The sequence below is a fragment of the Prionailurus bengalensis genome, chromosome A1 (genome assembly GCF_016509475.1).
Source record: "Prionailurus bengalensis isolate Pbe53 chromosome A1, Fcat_Pben_1.1_paternal_pri, whole genome shotgun sequence".
NCBI classification, from domain to species: domain Eukaryota; kingdom Metazoa; phylum Chordata; class Mammalia; order Carnivora; family Felidae; genus Prionailurus; species Prionailurus bengalensis.
In genome coordinates, this window is record NC_057343.1 from 196248237 (window position 1) to 196264721 (window position 16485).

Genomic DNA, 16485 nt, shown 5'->3' on the forward strand with positions numbered 1-16485 from the left:
TGACTTCAAATAGTAAATATACAACTTAGCACAGAAGGTGACTATACTCTATGGATGAGTAAACTGATGCTTAAATATGATGCTTAAATATGATAAAGGGCTTGCCCAAGATCACACAAGAAAGGAACAGGCACAAGTCAAACCCAGGATTTCTGACTCAACATCCACAGCTTACCCCATTTCCCTGAGCTGTTTTTCTTTGCCTCTGAGACACACAGCAAGAAGCAGGAAGCAATGGAATTTGGCCCCCTGTGGGGTCCCCCAATGAGCTACAAAGAGGTGACCCTGCTGCAAGATCCTACAGGGTAGAATGGAAAGAAACCCCAGAAGGAAAAGAAAGATTCAGCAGCGACCCTCACGTTCCTTCTGCCATTAAACCTCCTTCATCTTAAAACCAGAAAGGACACCTTGTCCTTCCCTCATCATCCATCTACCTTCCTTATGTCTCATCAGGCATCACAGGCTTCACGGACACATCTTGTCCTGACTTCTCCTCAGTGAATATTTCTTACAGAAGCTTATACTAAATGGAACAGGAACTTAACACAGTGCATATTCCAGTGAAGTGAGCTGTTTTAGCACATGTGAACAGCTGCTCCAAAACTTATGCCCAAATCCCACCTCAGTTAGAGTCATGCATCAGTTCTGCCATCAAAGCACCTTGATTAGGTTATTTAGTCTCACCAAGCCTCTGTTTCCTCATTTGAGAAATGGAGGAGAAACCAGTACCTACTTCATAGAGTTGCTGGATGAATTAGAAAGCACGTATGGAAAAGTTCTTGGCTCTGTGTGTGGCACCTAGAAAGTGTTCAAGCATTGGTGGCGATTGTTATTATTCTTAGCTAACCTCTGAGTCTGTTTCCTCTTCTCTAAGTTGGAGATGATCATCCCTACTGACTTTGCAGAGCCGCAAGATGCAGTCATTAACTTATAGCAGGTGCTCAATAAATAAATGTCTTTTTTTTTTAATGCCCAAGATGACCAGATCTCATAATTCTATGACTCTTTTGCCTTCTTCTTCCCCAAGATTTTGGAACCTGCTGAGTGAGACAAAGATGATCCACCCCACTGAGCATAGCTGCCGCTGTCTGTCTTAGAGGATTGGGGGAGGTGGGGTGGGGAATGAACAAGGGCTATTTAGAGCAGTCTCAGAACCCTGGAGCTTCCTGTAAAACTCTGTATTTACATACAAATACCCACTTCAACTAAACCCTCTCAACTCACAGTTAAGTGCTCTCTTTCTGCAAACCAGTCACTCAGTCTATTAAAAGGCAGCTTCAGATTTGAATCCAAGCTGCTCTTTCTACAATTTGAGGTCATTCTCCCTGAGAGCCCAGTGAGGGTTGTTTATTTTCTCAACATCCTTCTTTGAATTCAGTCTCCCAGATGCTTGAGGGCCACACACCTTCAAACTCCCTCCACTCATGAAAACCTCTGTTGGGTCTGGGATAAATAGCTCCCCTTTTATGGATGCATTTCCTGTGGCTTCATCAAACCTACTTTCCACTGTAGGTTTGAACTAATACGGACTTGGGAGGGAAAAGTGATAAGCTGTTTCTAACAGCCCCGGATATTCAAGCACTTCCGCGTCTTCACGTAGGCTTTCCTCTTTTAGTTTGGGAGTTCATGCAAAGCAAGGGCTATGGCATATTCACTATCTATAAAGTTAAGAGAGAAATTTGTCAGGTCAGAAGTACCTATAGAAGTTACTTAACCTCTGTGAAACTCAGTTTCCTCACCAGTAAAATGGGAGTCATGACCCCCTACCCACAGGATTATATTAAGGACTAACTATCAAAAGTAAAGCTCTTGGTGTAATGCCTGGCACTTTATAACTGCTCAACACAGGCCAGCTCTTATTATTAGATTATTTCTATTTTGCTTCATCACCCAGTATAATCTCTGACTTACAGTAGGCACTGCATAAATCATTTGGGATAAATAAGTAAATAAATGAAGTAATAAATTAATACTGTCTCAAATGAGATGATGATTACCTCAAAATGCCTGGTGAATGAAGAAGGCTGACTGACCTGAGAAGGGAAAGAACTTATTTTCACAGCTTCTGTAGAAGCACTGGGACCTTTGGCCATTCACACAACACCTGAAGTTGGTAAAGACAGATTGTATTTTTTTTTATGTTTATTTATTTTTGAGAGAGAGACAAAGCATGAGCAGGGGACCGACAGAGAGACAGGGAGACAACAGAAACCAAAGCAGGCTCCAGGCTCCCAGCTGTCAGCACAGACCCCGACGTGGGGCTCCAACTCACAAACTGTGAGATCATGACCTGAGCCGAAGTCAGACGCTCAGCCGACTAAGCCACCCACGAGCCTCAGTTCATTCATTTTTAAAATACAATCTGCCTTGGGGTGTCTGGGTGACTCAGTCGGTTGAGCGGCTGACTTTGACTCAGGTCGTGATCTCCCAGCTCGTGGGTTCGAGCCCCACATCAGGCTCTGTGCTGACAGCTCGGACCCTGGAGACTGCTTCAGATTCTCTCTCTCTCTCTCTCTCTCTCTCAAAAACAAATAAACAATAAAAAAATTTTAAGTAAAAGAAGTTTTAAAAGGAGTGAACTGAAATGAAAAACATAAATAAAACGAAAATGTTAATGCCAGAAACATTCTGAGAGAGAGAGAATTTAATGGTCAGGAAGGGTTTGCCCGTCCCCTTCCTGTCTTTTGGGAATGGCCACATAGTTAAGAAGCCCCCAAGCACATCTGGAGATGCCGGTCATGTTATGGCTCTGCCACCCGAGACCCAGAGCAGGTCTCTTCCTCTTTCAGTGGAGCCTCAATGTCATCACCTGTACACAGAGATGCTGTGGCAGGAATGGCACAGGGAGCCAAAGCAGTGATGGATTTGGAAGTGCCACGTAAACAGAAAGCATTATTTGTGTGACAGCGATCATCACACTGTTCTCAACCCACACTTTTCCAATGCCCAGAGTTCTAGGAATTCCCACTGGTAGTTCCGAGAGTCATGCAAACATTTCATCACGAAATCATGAACCAGAGCAGGTCCTCAGAGGGACTTTGCAATCGCTATCACTTAGAAGAGTCAACAGAGTATAACGGTTAATACCACGGGCCTTACAGGCCAGTTGACTGGTGGCCTTGTCCCTCATAAGCCATCCAACCTTGCCTAAGTTTCTGAAATTCAAGCTTCCTCATCTGTAATGATGTCATCTTCATAGGACTGTTGGGAAGTTAAATACAGCAACACATGTAAAGTACCCGGCACATAATAAGCATGGAGTGAATGGGAGCTCTTACATGTCTTTGCCCTGAGCTCCATTCTCTGCAAAGACAGACTTTTCCAGTGAGATTCATCTGATTAAAAAGAAAGCTGCCTCGAAGGTAATGAGAGCTATTTGCTCTCCTGTCCAGCTCGTGGGACGCATGCTGATTACGCAGGGCCTGCTAAGAGCTTTGACTCTGGCACAGCAACCCCCATAGGCCTGTTCTCCAGCACCCACATCTCTGAGGAATCCCCCTGGATTCCTCACACTGCAACTCAACTCCGGGGGACAGGTCGGGGCAGGGGGGTTGGGGGTGCTACTTGATGCGCACAGGCTTGAGTCAAGTATTCTTTCACCGTGGAACCAAACAGCAGAATGGCACTGATGGTCAGAGGCTAGGAAAATTTCCCCAAGTGAGACATATAGGAACAGTCAGGGCAAAGTGAGATGGTAGCTGTAGAATTGTGATCAGGGACCTAAGTGGGCAGAAATGTGAGGTTTATGCGTGAACGTAGGTTTGACCTAGGCCCCTGGCCTGAGTCAACCCCGTGGGATGGATGCTCCCAAAAGAAAAAGAGTGGCTTCTTCCCCTATTTTCCTGCCTTGGATTTTCCCAGAGGACATCAGTATTTTCCCTAGGGACTGACTAAAGGTTTTGCGGCCAGAATTTGGGACTTTTTTACACCACTCAATTCACATCACGGAGGCCCAGTACCTGCACAGCTAAATTCTGCTCCCCCTGGAAAGCCAGCTGCTGGTCCCCCCATTTAACAAATATCTACTGGGCCCTGACCACATGGCAGGCTCTGTGCTCATGGAAATCATACTTATTAAGAGCCTGGATAGAAACACGGGGGGAAAAAAACATTCCTTCAAGGTCTTGCCTACATAACACCTTGATTGCCCCTATCCCGAGGACGAGGAAGGCCAGAGAGCGGAAGGTTGAGCTTGACCCGGAAAGCACCAAGGGCTGCTGTGATTCCAGCCTTAAAACAGACACAGGGAGTCAGGAGAAGAGAGGCAAGAGGAAGGAAAACACTGACGTAAGTTAGGCAAATGCAGCAAGGTGCGCTGCAGCTGGATCACCACGCAGTTTAGCCTTAATTGTCTCTTCTGTAAAATGGGACAGACATCTTACCTCTCAGGCTGTTGGCAGAATAAAATGAGATAAAACATGCAGTACCGTTTCTTGCCACCAGACAAGAAAAATAAAAACAAAGCTTTTTAGAAATCAAGTGAGAGGCTGTCAGAAGTCTAGACTCCCTCTCCAGGTAAATGTATTCAATTACCTACAGGAAACCCTACCCGAGATGGACCGGGTTTGATGTTCTCTGATGCTGTACTGTAGCGGGACCAGGAAAGACTAGGGTGAGGCAAGTGAGACTCCCGAGACACAAAAGTTAAAAAGGTGCTCTGTCTCGGGCCCCTACACGGGCACGGTCGGCAAAGCCCTGACAGTGAGTGCCTCCTTCAGTCTCGCTAGGTGCCTCCTTCCCTGACCCTGCTGCTGCCTGCATTATGGAGATACATAAAATAGAGCAGAAGAGTTAGTGGACGGAAGGTTATGCAGAGGAACAGACCAGAAGCAACGATAAGGAGTATGAAAGATCCCTAGAGATTCCGACTTCCCTAGGGGCAGGGGAAGAGCCAGATGGAATCTCAATGTTCCTTCCAGCTCCAAGGATCCAAGATTTTATCTTACTGCACAAGAGAATCATATTCAAATACATGTGCTTTCTCACCCAGATAAGGGGTTTCGTTTTTGTTTTTTTTCCTAGGAAGCAGGTATAGCTGTGAGAGGTAGGACAGGAAGGGGGAAGGATGTCTTGTGCATCAGACTCTGGGGAGAACTGGGCTCAGAGCATGCCAACTCTGACATTCTGTTCCCAGGGGTGCTTAGCAGATCATGAAGTGAGAGTAATAAAATGTCAGGCACTCTCTGGCCAGCCTAAGCCCCTTACTGCAATCAAATAAAATTGGAATTGCACAGCTGGCCATGAGAAGCCAGATGTTGGCCTAAGGATGCAAGCCAGGAAAGCTGAGGGTGACCGACAGGACCCACGTTGTGCAATGACCCCCAAGTTCCCGGATGTCAGAGGCAGGGACACGAAACTGGACCAGTCCATAAGGACAGAAAGTGCCAGCCCCATTTCTTCCCAGGAGCCTAGGACACAGAGCCAACCGTACCACCTCTCCCCATTCCTATCCCGAGGAGGGCCCACCGGTGGAAGAAGGCTTCCCTCCACAGGCGCAACATGGGCAATGGCAAATGTTGGAGCTTTCTAAAGGTGCAGAGGCTAAAATTTCATAAAACCCAGAAAAATTATCTGATTCATGTCCCCACCTCCCCCGAAATACTGCCTTTCTCCTCCAAACCACCACAGCAGTCCGATTATGCCACCTGGGCAGTCCGATTATGCCACCGATTATGCTACGCTGGGTGGCCACCTTCGATAATTGTTTATGTGCTTAATCTATTCCATCTGCTCAACAATGAACAACAAGAGGGCAAAGGCCAGTCATCAACAAATGATTATTGATTGCTACCACATGCCAAGCACTGAATGAGACAGACACAAACTCTGCCCACGTGGAGTGCTTTTTCTGTAGGCAGTGACATGTTCACCTGCACCCCTCCATAGTACCTTACGCATATGGTGGGTGCTCAATTAATCAGAAGGGTCGGAGGATTTCAGAGCAAGCGGGCCTGCGAAACTAAGACAACCTAGCACTCCACAGTCTAGTCCCTTGGCAGACAGATGTCCCATCCTGCTACCTTCCCTGCTGGGTCAAGCCCCAGAGCTGTTCTCTGAGCAGCCACCACCAGTTGGATGGAGTGGGTACTCAACATACAACTGTTCGTTGTGCCTCATCTAATGCAAAACTGCCATTTCACAGATGAAGAAACTGAGGGCCATGTAAGACAAAGAATTAGCCCAAGATAACGTGGTTAGAGACGGAACTATGACTATACCCATGCTCCCCAGCTCTCACCTTACTGTTTTCCTCTGTTCCACAGTGACCTTTAAAACCCTGTAGTAAGTAAATGCCCATGGAAATACAGAACAGACTTTCCAACAACTTTTGACTAGTTGACCAGGTGCTTTCTGCACAGAATAAACAGCAGCTTATTGGATAACCTCCCTGCCAAAGCAAAGGAGATAGAATTCTGACCCAAGTCAGAGGACAAGTTGCCTGGAAACTAAGTCGGACACCCCTCATTCAGAGATGTTTTTGGAGGGCCCATTTCCCAAGCTTGGCCAGGCTGCAATTCAGTATAACCAGCTGAGAAATCAGGATGGATTATTTCTACTATAAAGGGATTAAGGGATGGAATTCTTCCCTAAACTTTTAAACCCACCTGTAAGCACACAGACCAGGGTGTCCAATCCCTACTATTCCAACCTCCTCACCTCTTATCATTGTTCTTTCTCTCTCTCTCCCTCCCTCTCCCTCCTTCCCTCCCTTTCTCTCTCCCTCCCCCTCATTTCCTCCCTCACACACACTAAATGTCTTTCAGTTCTCCAAGTCCTCTCTCACCTCTAGACTGGATACATGCTGTTCCTTCTACTCAAAACACTCTTCCTCCCGTATTTCTTCTAGCCCAACTCTACACCCAGCCTTCAAGTTCTACTATAAAAACCGCTTTCCCCACAAAGCCTCTCGGAAAGCCCTCGCCTTGCATTAAGTGCGGGTGCGTGCCAGTCCCCTGTGTTCACTGAACCCCTCGCTCCTAGCACTGGCCGCACCTCAGACACCTTTACTTGCACATTCTCCTCTCCCCATTTCACTCCCCTCCTCTCTCCTCCCAGGCTGCACCTGCAACTTCTCCTCCAGCCCTGAGCACCTCTCCCTTGGCTGTCCTCTGCCCCTCGTCTTGTCCTTCCTCCCCTTATCCCACCTGTGACTTCCCGACCGACTCCTCTGTGCGTGTTGAACCAAGGAGACGGAATCTGTTGAGGGGGCTCCCTCTGCTAACCCAGAATGGTTCTTGGTGCTGTGGTGCCTCACAGGGTGAAATTGAAGTTGTTTCTCCCCAGTATGGCTGCCAACCCCAGCTCATTTGAAATTCAGATTGACAGCTCCCTATGGATTCCCTATGTCCAATTGATGTTGCAACAGGAGGAGGAGAACCTGAACATTGATCTGGCCTTTCTTCCAACAAATCCCTGAAAAATGAATCGTTCCACTGGAGAAAAATCTCGAGACTGGATTGGGAAGAACAAAGACACAAACACACTCACGTTCCCCCAAAAGATTCCAGACAAATGCAGATCCCAAGACCAGATGTGTATAAAAGGGGGGGGGGGGGAATATGACAGACTAATAAAATGATGCACTAGGGCCAGAAGGACTCTTAGAGATTATTCTAACCCCCTTATTTTATAGTTTGGGAAACTGAAAGCCTCAAAGGGAAGTGACACCCTGAAGGTCACAGAACCCCCACTTCACCGGGTCACTCTGCCTCCATTCCCCCTGACCCCCAGCTTGGACGCCTACTCCTGGATCTTTCCATGGTCCATTTCATTAGGAGTCAAAACTGAGGTCCTTTAAGTACCACAGTCTCCCAGTATGACGAATCCCCTGGCTAAAAGGTGATAGTTTAACGCTCTTTCCAGTCGGTGTGGCTTTTGCCATAAAGCCTTCTCAGAGAGGGGCAGAACACTTGGTCCCAGAAGACCTCACTGTCTTTCTGAAATTACTATTAATCAAATCTGTCTAAACTGAGTCTGATTCACTGCATTACATTGCAGTAAATCCCTGGAACAATTTGCATCATTTCCAAATACTCTTATAGGGTCAGCAAATCCTAACAATCAAATGTTTCATTTCTCGGATTCATTCCCAGCTTCTCTGTTCAGTAGCTCACAGTCTATAAGCAAAGGTTCAAGTTCACCAGGGGTAGTGGTTCTAAAGGTGCACCAAGGGCTTCTTGATGCGTGGATTTACTATAGGGGGCCCTTGAACTAATTCTGTGCAAAATGTGCTTTCTAAATATAGACCGAAATGTCCATTGATTATTAAGTGGAGGGGCATGGCTATTTTGACATTCAAATGGAGACTTTGTATTTGAAAAAGAATTAGGGATATTTGGGTCTAGGGCGGTAAGAAAAGGGGCGGTGCTTGAGGGTGGTTCACACATAATACAGGTGAATTATTGTTGAGAAATTTTTCTTTCAGTTCTTCTCATTATCTCAAGAAGAAAGTCTCAATCAGGTGTTAACACGTCTCCAACCTTTTCCCAACATTCACTGGTCCTCCCTGAGGCTTGGGGCAAGCTCGGGCTCCGAATGTTGGTAAGCCACAGCATGCAGCTAGAATTTTATACTTCTCTTTTGGTTTTGTCTTCACTGTTCTCACCGTGGTGGTTGCGTCTATTATGGCAAACAATACTGCTTTTTCATCTCTAAGCCGTGACTATATAAAGTTCTGTTTTTAAAAAGAGTAAGTTTGAAAGAAGCGAGGCAATTTAAGGAAACATTGTAACTGACTAGCAGAGGTGGTATAGAAACAAGGCAAAAAAAAAAAAAACCCATATTTTTGATACCCAAAAGAACCCACTGGTACATGATACATGGTCAAGCTGGGACTCACAAATCTCAAAATTTCAAAGAATTCTGCTGCGACTCACTTGACAAAACAGATGGCATGGTGGTAATCCACGACTGTTTCTCCTCCGTTTTTCAGTGTGGCAACCTCGGTTGTGGGTATCAGAATGGCTGGAAGTCAGACTCGTGTTTTGAAGTTTCTGCATGTCACAGAATGTAACAAGCTTCAAAAACAAATAGGAGTAATGGCAGCCATCACCCGTGGCACTCCTCCCAATTTATAAGCCTTTCCCATACACTGTAGACTTCAGATGAAGCGACCCTTAAAAAAAATCTGAGTTCTAAACCCTTCTCTCATTAAAGTGCTGTGTGACCCAGGGCCAGTTACTTAACCTCTCGGAGTCTCCACGCCCTCAAGTTCAGGTCCGCATGCCAGGGCTTTTAGTGAGTCACCTGCCAGGTAGCCAGACTGAAATGCTGTACAGCAGACATGGGAGCTAGGAGAACCAGAAGACTCTTCAGCTTGGGGAGGATTCGGGTATTAAATGGCACATTTTGCTACCAGCAAATGGTAGGGGATAATTTGGGGTGAATTCATTCTCTCACTCTATGGCATAATAGGATTCAGGATTATGAAAGAGGCCTAAGGGCCAAGAGGGGGCTGGTGCTCTAGTAGCTGCTGGGAGGGAGTACTGTGTTCCCAAATCTTATTATCTGAGAGGAGGGGCAGGAGAGAGAACAGGAGCTTATGAAAGCTTCATAACCACCACTCCTAGAGAGGTTCTAGAAGTGAATTATAGCAGCAGAAAAGTCGTAAATCACCAGTTGCGCGCCTGTGGTCCCCTTTGCTCACACCACAGCCACAGAGCATCCAGGAGTCTGGTGTTGAACGGAGAAAAGGCTGGGACTCTGGTACTGACCGAGGGCCACGGAAGGCATCTGGCAGGACTTCCCAGCCACGCGGGGCCTGTGGTGTGGCTGAAAGCGGCACTGAGACCAGAAGAAGCCCCCAGACTGACTCTGAACTGCTTCAAACACACACACACACACACACACACACACACAGAGAGAGAGCAAGGCAAGAGCAAGCCAATATATTGAGTGCCCACTATGTTCCAAGAACTGTCCTAGGTGTTTTTCAGCTGTGCCTTCTCAGTTACTCCTTGTATAAAACTAACGTGACCTGAGGCAACTGACTGAAGTTCCGAGAGGTTCAGTAACTTCCTCAAGGCCACACAGCTTATAAATGAGACAGAATAAATTCCAGTCGTCCGTTCTTTCCTCTTTTCTTGCACTATTCTGTACTATCTCTCACATTTCAGAAACACATACATGCACTACACATGCCACATCTATACATCCACGAAAGCATTTGACACATTCACACCCCATACCCCACATCCACACAGACGAACGCCATGCTTAACACACTCTCACATGAACGTCAGTGTTCATCTGGTTGCACACACATATCCATGTAACACAATCCACTGTGCATACACAGACACCTCCATCACACCCGAACCCCCGCACACGTCCATGTACATCTCCCCACTTGTACACATCACATCCAGAAACCTGCCCACATCACACCAACTCACAAACATCCATGCACACAAAACCAGTAAAATGCATTTGTCCCTCACCCTGTCAATCAAAACTAGTTCTTCAGTATATGGATGAGGGGATCTACTAAATAGGAGTGTCTAAATAATCCAGAAATACCCTCTGAACCTGCAAAGGAATACCAGATTGCTTTCAGTATTCTTCATCACTGGAGATAATAGTCTAATGATTTTAAAGTTGTTAATCCATATATGAATATTTATGAATACCCTATTAGCCAGAATATTTGATTAATTAAAGTAGCATATTATTCATTCATTCATTCACTGTACAATTACTAGGTACCAATTATGCTTGAGACACCATGGTAGACACAGTAGGGGATTAAAAGAACAAATAAACGATAAATGAAAACACCATGATTCCCCGTCTTCAAAGACAAACACAAGTAACTATATTACAAGGTAACATGGTCCGGAACCTGATAAGGGAGGGGATGTGAGAGAAAAGGGCACAAGGAGATATGATGGCTCTGAAGATTCTGGACCTGGAGAATGGGGACCTGAAGCTTCTGGACCTGTGCCGTCCGGGGAGCAGTGGTCTGGAGGAGCAAGTTCAGAGAGGAAGCCGTGGCATTGAGGTTGGGAGATGAATTTGCTGCACAGGCAGGACAGCTAGGTAGACGAGCCCTGTGGGTGTTTGCAAATGAGGAAAGGGGGCTTCCGGGAGCAGCCAGGTGGAGACACAGATGTGAGAATCATCCATTAGAGGTGATCACTTAAACCGTTACAACTGTGATATCAGAAACAAGCCAAGGCGAAGAACGAGAGAGGTTGAGTGCAGATCCTTGGGGAACGCAATGTCGTACTTGGCTGGGTGACAGAAGCTCCCATCTTACACGACACACACACACACACACACACACACACACACGTGCGTGCACACGCTCATCTATGCGTTCACCTCCTCAACGTACCTGCTCCCCAGCACTACATGATAGGTCTGCGTTTGCTCCCAGCTCTCTCCTGGTGTAATTTCAAGACTAGGAAAGCTCAGTTGCCCAAAGCAACCCAAGTGATTGTTCTTTAACCCTTCAGCTTCCAATCTTGACTCTTCTAGAAATCTGTACACCTTTGAGCGTGTGGCAGGGGGACAGCAGCCACTGTTGACAGACGTCAGTAGTTCATGCTATGGCTTGAATGAGAACCTGAAACCACTTTGTCGCATAGGAATGGGGGTGGGGTGGGGACAGAAACACTGTGCAGCATCCCACAGTCTGATCTTAAATCCCCCAGTCTTGAGACACCGAGGCAGACTGACTTACTCTGAGACCTACGTCCGTCTCTTCCAGTAACTGTGCCTCAATTCTCCCAACCGAGCATTTTCTAAGGTGTAGGTTTCATGAGATGGTAGTCCCATACGGATAGGCTTCTAAGCTTGTTAAAGCTTCTGAGAAGACTCCAGGTACAGATGCCTGATTATATTTCTGTTCCCAAATGCATTTGACTTGGGCAACATTATTTTTTAATTAGTGACTCTGACTCTGAAGAGAGACGCTGGGGAAAGGCTGGACTATTAGGTCTCTGAGATTCTGTCTGGTGGTGCTATTCCCCAGGAACACCTAGAAGAATGCAGGGACCTAAAATACAGAGCTGGACCTGGTGGGAAGTTAACCCTTCAGTCTCCTCCCCAGGGAGGCCCGGCAGCCATGACTGCTCAAAACCTCAGCCTGAAGACAAGGCAGCTTCTCAGCAGCAATCAGACACCCAGCTGTCTGCCAGGATCCCACACTGGTAGATATCTGGCCGAGTAAACCACAGAAGCTGACCTTTCCTCTTTAAGGACCCACACTGCCTATTTCCCAGGCTGAGAACACTCTGGTGGTTCTCGGGTCTGGGCAAGGCGGGGATAGGATCACAGGGCCATCATTAACCCGCTGCTTTTCTCTCTCCCTTCTTAGCCTTGCTGCTTCGAAGGAGGCTGACGCTGCCCGCTCCGCACCCAAGCCTATGTCACCCTCGGATTTCCTGGATAAGCTCATGGGGAGAACCTCTGGATACGATGCCAGGATCAGGCCCAACTTCAAAGGTAGAGAAAACTTTCCGTCCAGATCCTCAGGGGTCTGCTTTCCTAGATTACAGAAGCAAGCAGCATGGTATTATACGCAGACGGTAAACACATGGTATGAATCCCACGACTCTTTCCTCTCCCAGAGGCAGACATCGTTAGTCAGTTCTGTCTTCTCCCCACCAGGACCGAAACAAAGCTGCAGAGAATCCAGCTCGACAGTACCCTGGTTTCCAGGAGTCAGTATGTGCGTGAAACCCTGTTTGCTCCCTCTGGTTATGATGGACAATTGACAAACGCGGAGAAATGGGTTCATGTTTTGTTTCAGGCACAGACTTACACTCTGAACTTGGATAAGCCTCTTCCTGTCCCTGGGCCTCAGTTTCCTCATCTCTGCGGTGATAGAGTTGGCTGGATCTGTGGTTTTTATAAACTATGTTCCACGGAGCCCTCAGGCTTTTCCCACCATGTGCCCCAAAAAGGAGCAGAGGGCATAGCGAGCAAGCCCACCCTTGCTTCCCCCCACAGGCAGCTCTGGTTGTATTTGTTTCAGAGAAGAAACTTCCAGCTAAAATGCATCTGCTGAAAGTTCCCAGGGATTGCTATATAATTTTGAGACGTTCTAGCCTAACTCAGAGTCATGATTTCAAATGGCCACAGGGACTGGGCAGGTTACTTAAATGAGTGAGGTGAGCCAAGAGGAAGGCCAAAGGGAGTTGTAGCGATTCTGGAGAAATAGAGGTGCAGGCCTCTCTGAAGCGGGGGGCCTCTCCCCAGCCCCAGCCCATAATTACCTGCAGGAATGAGGGAGGGCCCCATGTTGCCAGATCATCCAGTAGTCTAAGAAGAGCCAGAAATCAAGATTTATGCAAAATGTCCTGATTCCTAAAATATGTGAATTCAAGCAAAACATGTTTGCAAGCCAGATACACTGTGGGGGGGGGGGTGCAATTTATAAATCCTCACCAAACTGATCTGGAAAGCTTCTTTTAACTCTCAGAGTCCTCTGAGATCTTAACATCTGTTACAAGAGGAAACCAGCTCCCTTTGTCCATGGATGCCCTGGGAAGTTGTGGCCATCTCAAACTACTGAACAGAGTTCCGCAGGTGTGGTCCTTAAGGGGCTCCCTGTGCACGCCTGCCTTCCTCCCAGTACCCCTGCTGAAATCTTATTTCGAGGACCAACTGCCAGCCTCCTAATCAATTCTTGATTCCAAATGCCCTTCCACACTGTTCCTTTTGGCTCAAGTGCAAGACCAAACAAGGGATGTGACAGCTGATAACAGCTTCCTAATATTTGCTCACTTCACTCGCCATTCTCCAAGTACCCTTCTCACAGTGCTCTGCAAGTGGGGTTGGTTGTTTGGGGCCCACCTCCCACTCCTGTTTACCGTGAGGCTCCCCTGGCACCTTCTCTGAGGCCATACCTTCCAACATCATTTAGCATGACCTTGCCTCCCTCAGGGACAGGTAAGTCAGGACCAAGGTCATGGCCACAGGGTCTGGGCCCAAGCCCTTCACCAGGGTCACGATTTCAAACACCCAGGGGGATCAGGTATGGCACATGAGTAAAGCAGGATGGGGAGAAGGAAAGAAAACCAGTAAGCACAAGTTCACCTAAGAGCAGCCATTTCTCAGGTCCTAACATTAGCTGCCAGGTAGGAATGCAGGCCCTGGGCAGCGACCCTTCCAAGAGAAGACTTGAGGCTGGAGTTTGCTGTCAAATCGTCCAAGTTGGCAGCTAAATCACATCTTTTAGCAACACCATTGGCCAAACCGAATACATTGCAGACCTGACCACCAGGTTGCCTCCGTTGCCGCTGGTGGTTTTCGGGAATTCCAGCCCGGCATGCCCCCTGGTGGGCTCTCTTGGAACTCCATCCTGAGTGCCCTGGGCTAGCTCTCCTAAGGAGGAAAGCGTGTGTTGGACGTGTATGCATCCAGAGTAGAGGTGTTAGCTTTCCTCTATGCATAGCACTGTACGTGGCACGTAGATGGCCCTCGATAAACCTTTCAAAAATGAATGAATGAAACAAAATATATGCTAAGGCTTAGAGCATCCCAAGGGATGCTGTCAAGACTTCAACTCAGCTACGTTTACTCAATTCTTTGTCTAATGCCAGCAATTTATTTGTGTATTCACTCATTTATTTACTTATTTGCCTATCAATGGACATTTTTTTAAATTTTTTTTAACGTTTATTTATTTTTGAGACAGAGAGAGACAGAGCATGAACGGGGGAGGGCCAGAGAGAGGGAGACACAGAAACTGAAACAGGCTCCAGGCTCTGAGCTGTCAGCACAGAGCCTGACGGCAGGCTCGAACTCACGGGCCACGAGATCATGACCTGAGCCGAAGTCGGCCACTTAACCGACTGAGCCACCCAGGCGCCCCTATCAATGGACATTTTTAAGGAGTAAAATTTCACCCAGACTATAAAACTATTGAATCAGCTGAGAACAAATTGAGGGGTGATGGGGGGGGAGGGGAAAGTGGGTGATGGGCATTGAGGAGGGCACCTGTTGGGATGAACACTGGGTGTTGTATAGAAACCAATTTGACAATAGATTATATTAAAAAAAAAAATTATTGAATCAAGCAGGGCCCTTCTCCTCCCCAGTCTGAGAACCTTACTTTGAATATCTGGGCCCCAAATCTACAGGACTAGAAAATGTCTTAGACTTTTTCCAAACCTGCAGTGTCTCTCCCCGCTTCAGTCTCCTCCAAGTTGGGGGAGGAGAGAGAACACCCCTCTCCCTACCTCCCCTTCCCAAGAACTAGGAGGCAAGGTTTCTCCACTCTCCCTTGTGGTGAGAGCTGAAACATTGGCATGAAGTGTCCCCTGCCCCCGAGCCCCATGGTCCCTTCACACTCCCACTCAGGCACAAAGAAGATTCCCCACAGCCCCATACAAACCACAGAGCTCCTGAAAAGGCCATGTAGATAAGGCCCCTGTGACCCTAACACAAGAGGAAGAGGCCTGCATTGTTTGAAAACTGCACAGAGTGATTAATCACTCAGCAGTTTCCTTCAAGCACCAGAAATTTTGCCTGCTCCTGAATCTCCTGAAGGCAGGGGTGGCTGGGAACAGCAGGCTGAGTCTGCAGAACACCGTGGCAATGCAAAGCGTTATATGGAAGTACAGAGCACTAATATCGGAGTCCAGTCCTCCCACTACCGACCCGATAGCGTGACCCGGAGAGAATCACTTGACATGTCTGGGCCTGTTTCTGCATCTGTAAAATGATCCAGTAGGACCTAGGCCCTTCCAGCTCTGATGTTCTGTATCTTCTCTAAGACTCTGTGTAGGATAATGGCTCCCAGGATCAGGGGCACAGCCTAATACAAACACATACACAAAAGCAAAATTAAACTTTAATATTTAATGAAATATATACATTATCCTGCTGCCAAAGGCAGCCAGATTGTAATTTTCTCAAGGATAATTTAATTTCAGATTTATATCAATGAACCGCACCTCCCCCATGGGGTCCCTTCGGCTGGTACCCTCTCACACACATAAATCAGGATCTAATTTGTATGGGAGTCACAGCACCACACACTTGCGGGGCCTGGGTGGGGGCTCTGGGTGTGTCATTTCAAGGCATGGGCAATAACTTTTGGGGGCATCTCAATGGTATGCGACTGAACGAAAAGAAAAGCCCGGTCTGAGTCTAAATGAGGACCAAAAAAAAAAAAAAAAAAAAATTAATGGGTCTTCGTTGAAGTGGTAGTGACAAGGAGGCAGGCTTCCTCTCAGCATAAGGGAATTTTTTTAGCAGACAGAAGTACCCAACTATGGAAAGGGCTGCTCAAGACAAAATGAGTTCCCAAGTACTGGAAGTGTTCAAGTGCTCAGCCTTGAATGGGTAGCTGGTGCCATTATAGCAATGGTTCCTAACCTTGGCTGTACATGGGAATCACCCAAGTTAGCTTGTTAAACAAGAGTGTCTGGACTAATCTCCAGGGATTTGGGTTCACTGGGTCTGGGGTCGGGCTGAGGAATCTGCAGTTTAACCAGTTCCCCAGGTGATTCTACTGCAGACAGCAGGCTGGGA

General features: G+C 47.2%; 1 protein-coding gene across 2 annotated transcripts in view; it reads left to right on the forward strand.

Annotated features, from left to right (window-relative positions):
- The window catches only part of GLRA1 (glycine receptor alpha 1), an 84576-nt gene that overhangs the window by 22096 nt on the left and 45995 nt on the right, over positions 1-16485 (forward strand). For both annotated transcript variants that reach the window (XM_043598776.1, XM_043598857.1), the window contains exon 2: positions 12320-12447. In XM_043598776.1, the coding sequence (XP_043454711.1) occupies positions 12320-12447 (128 nt within the window). The remainder of the gene's footprint in view (positions 1-12319; positions 12448-16485) is intronic.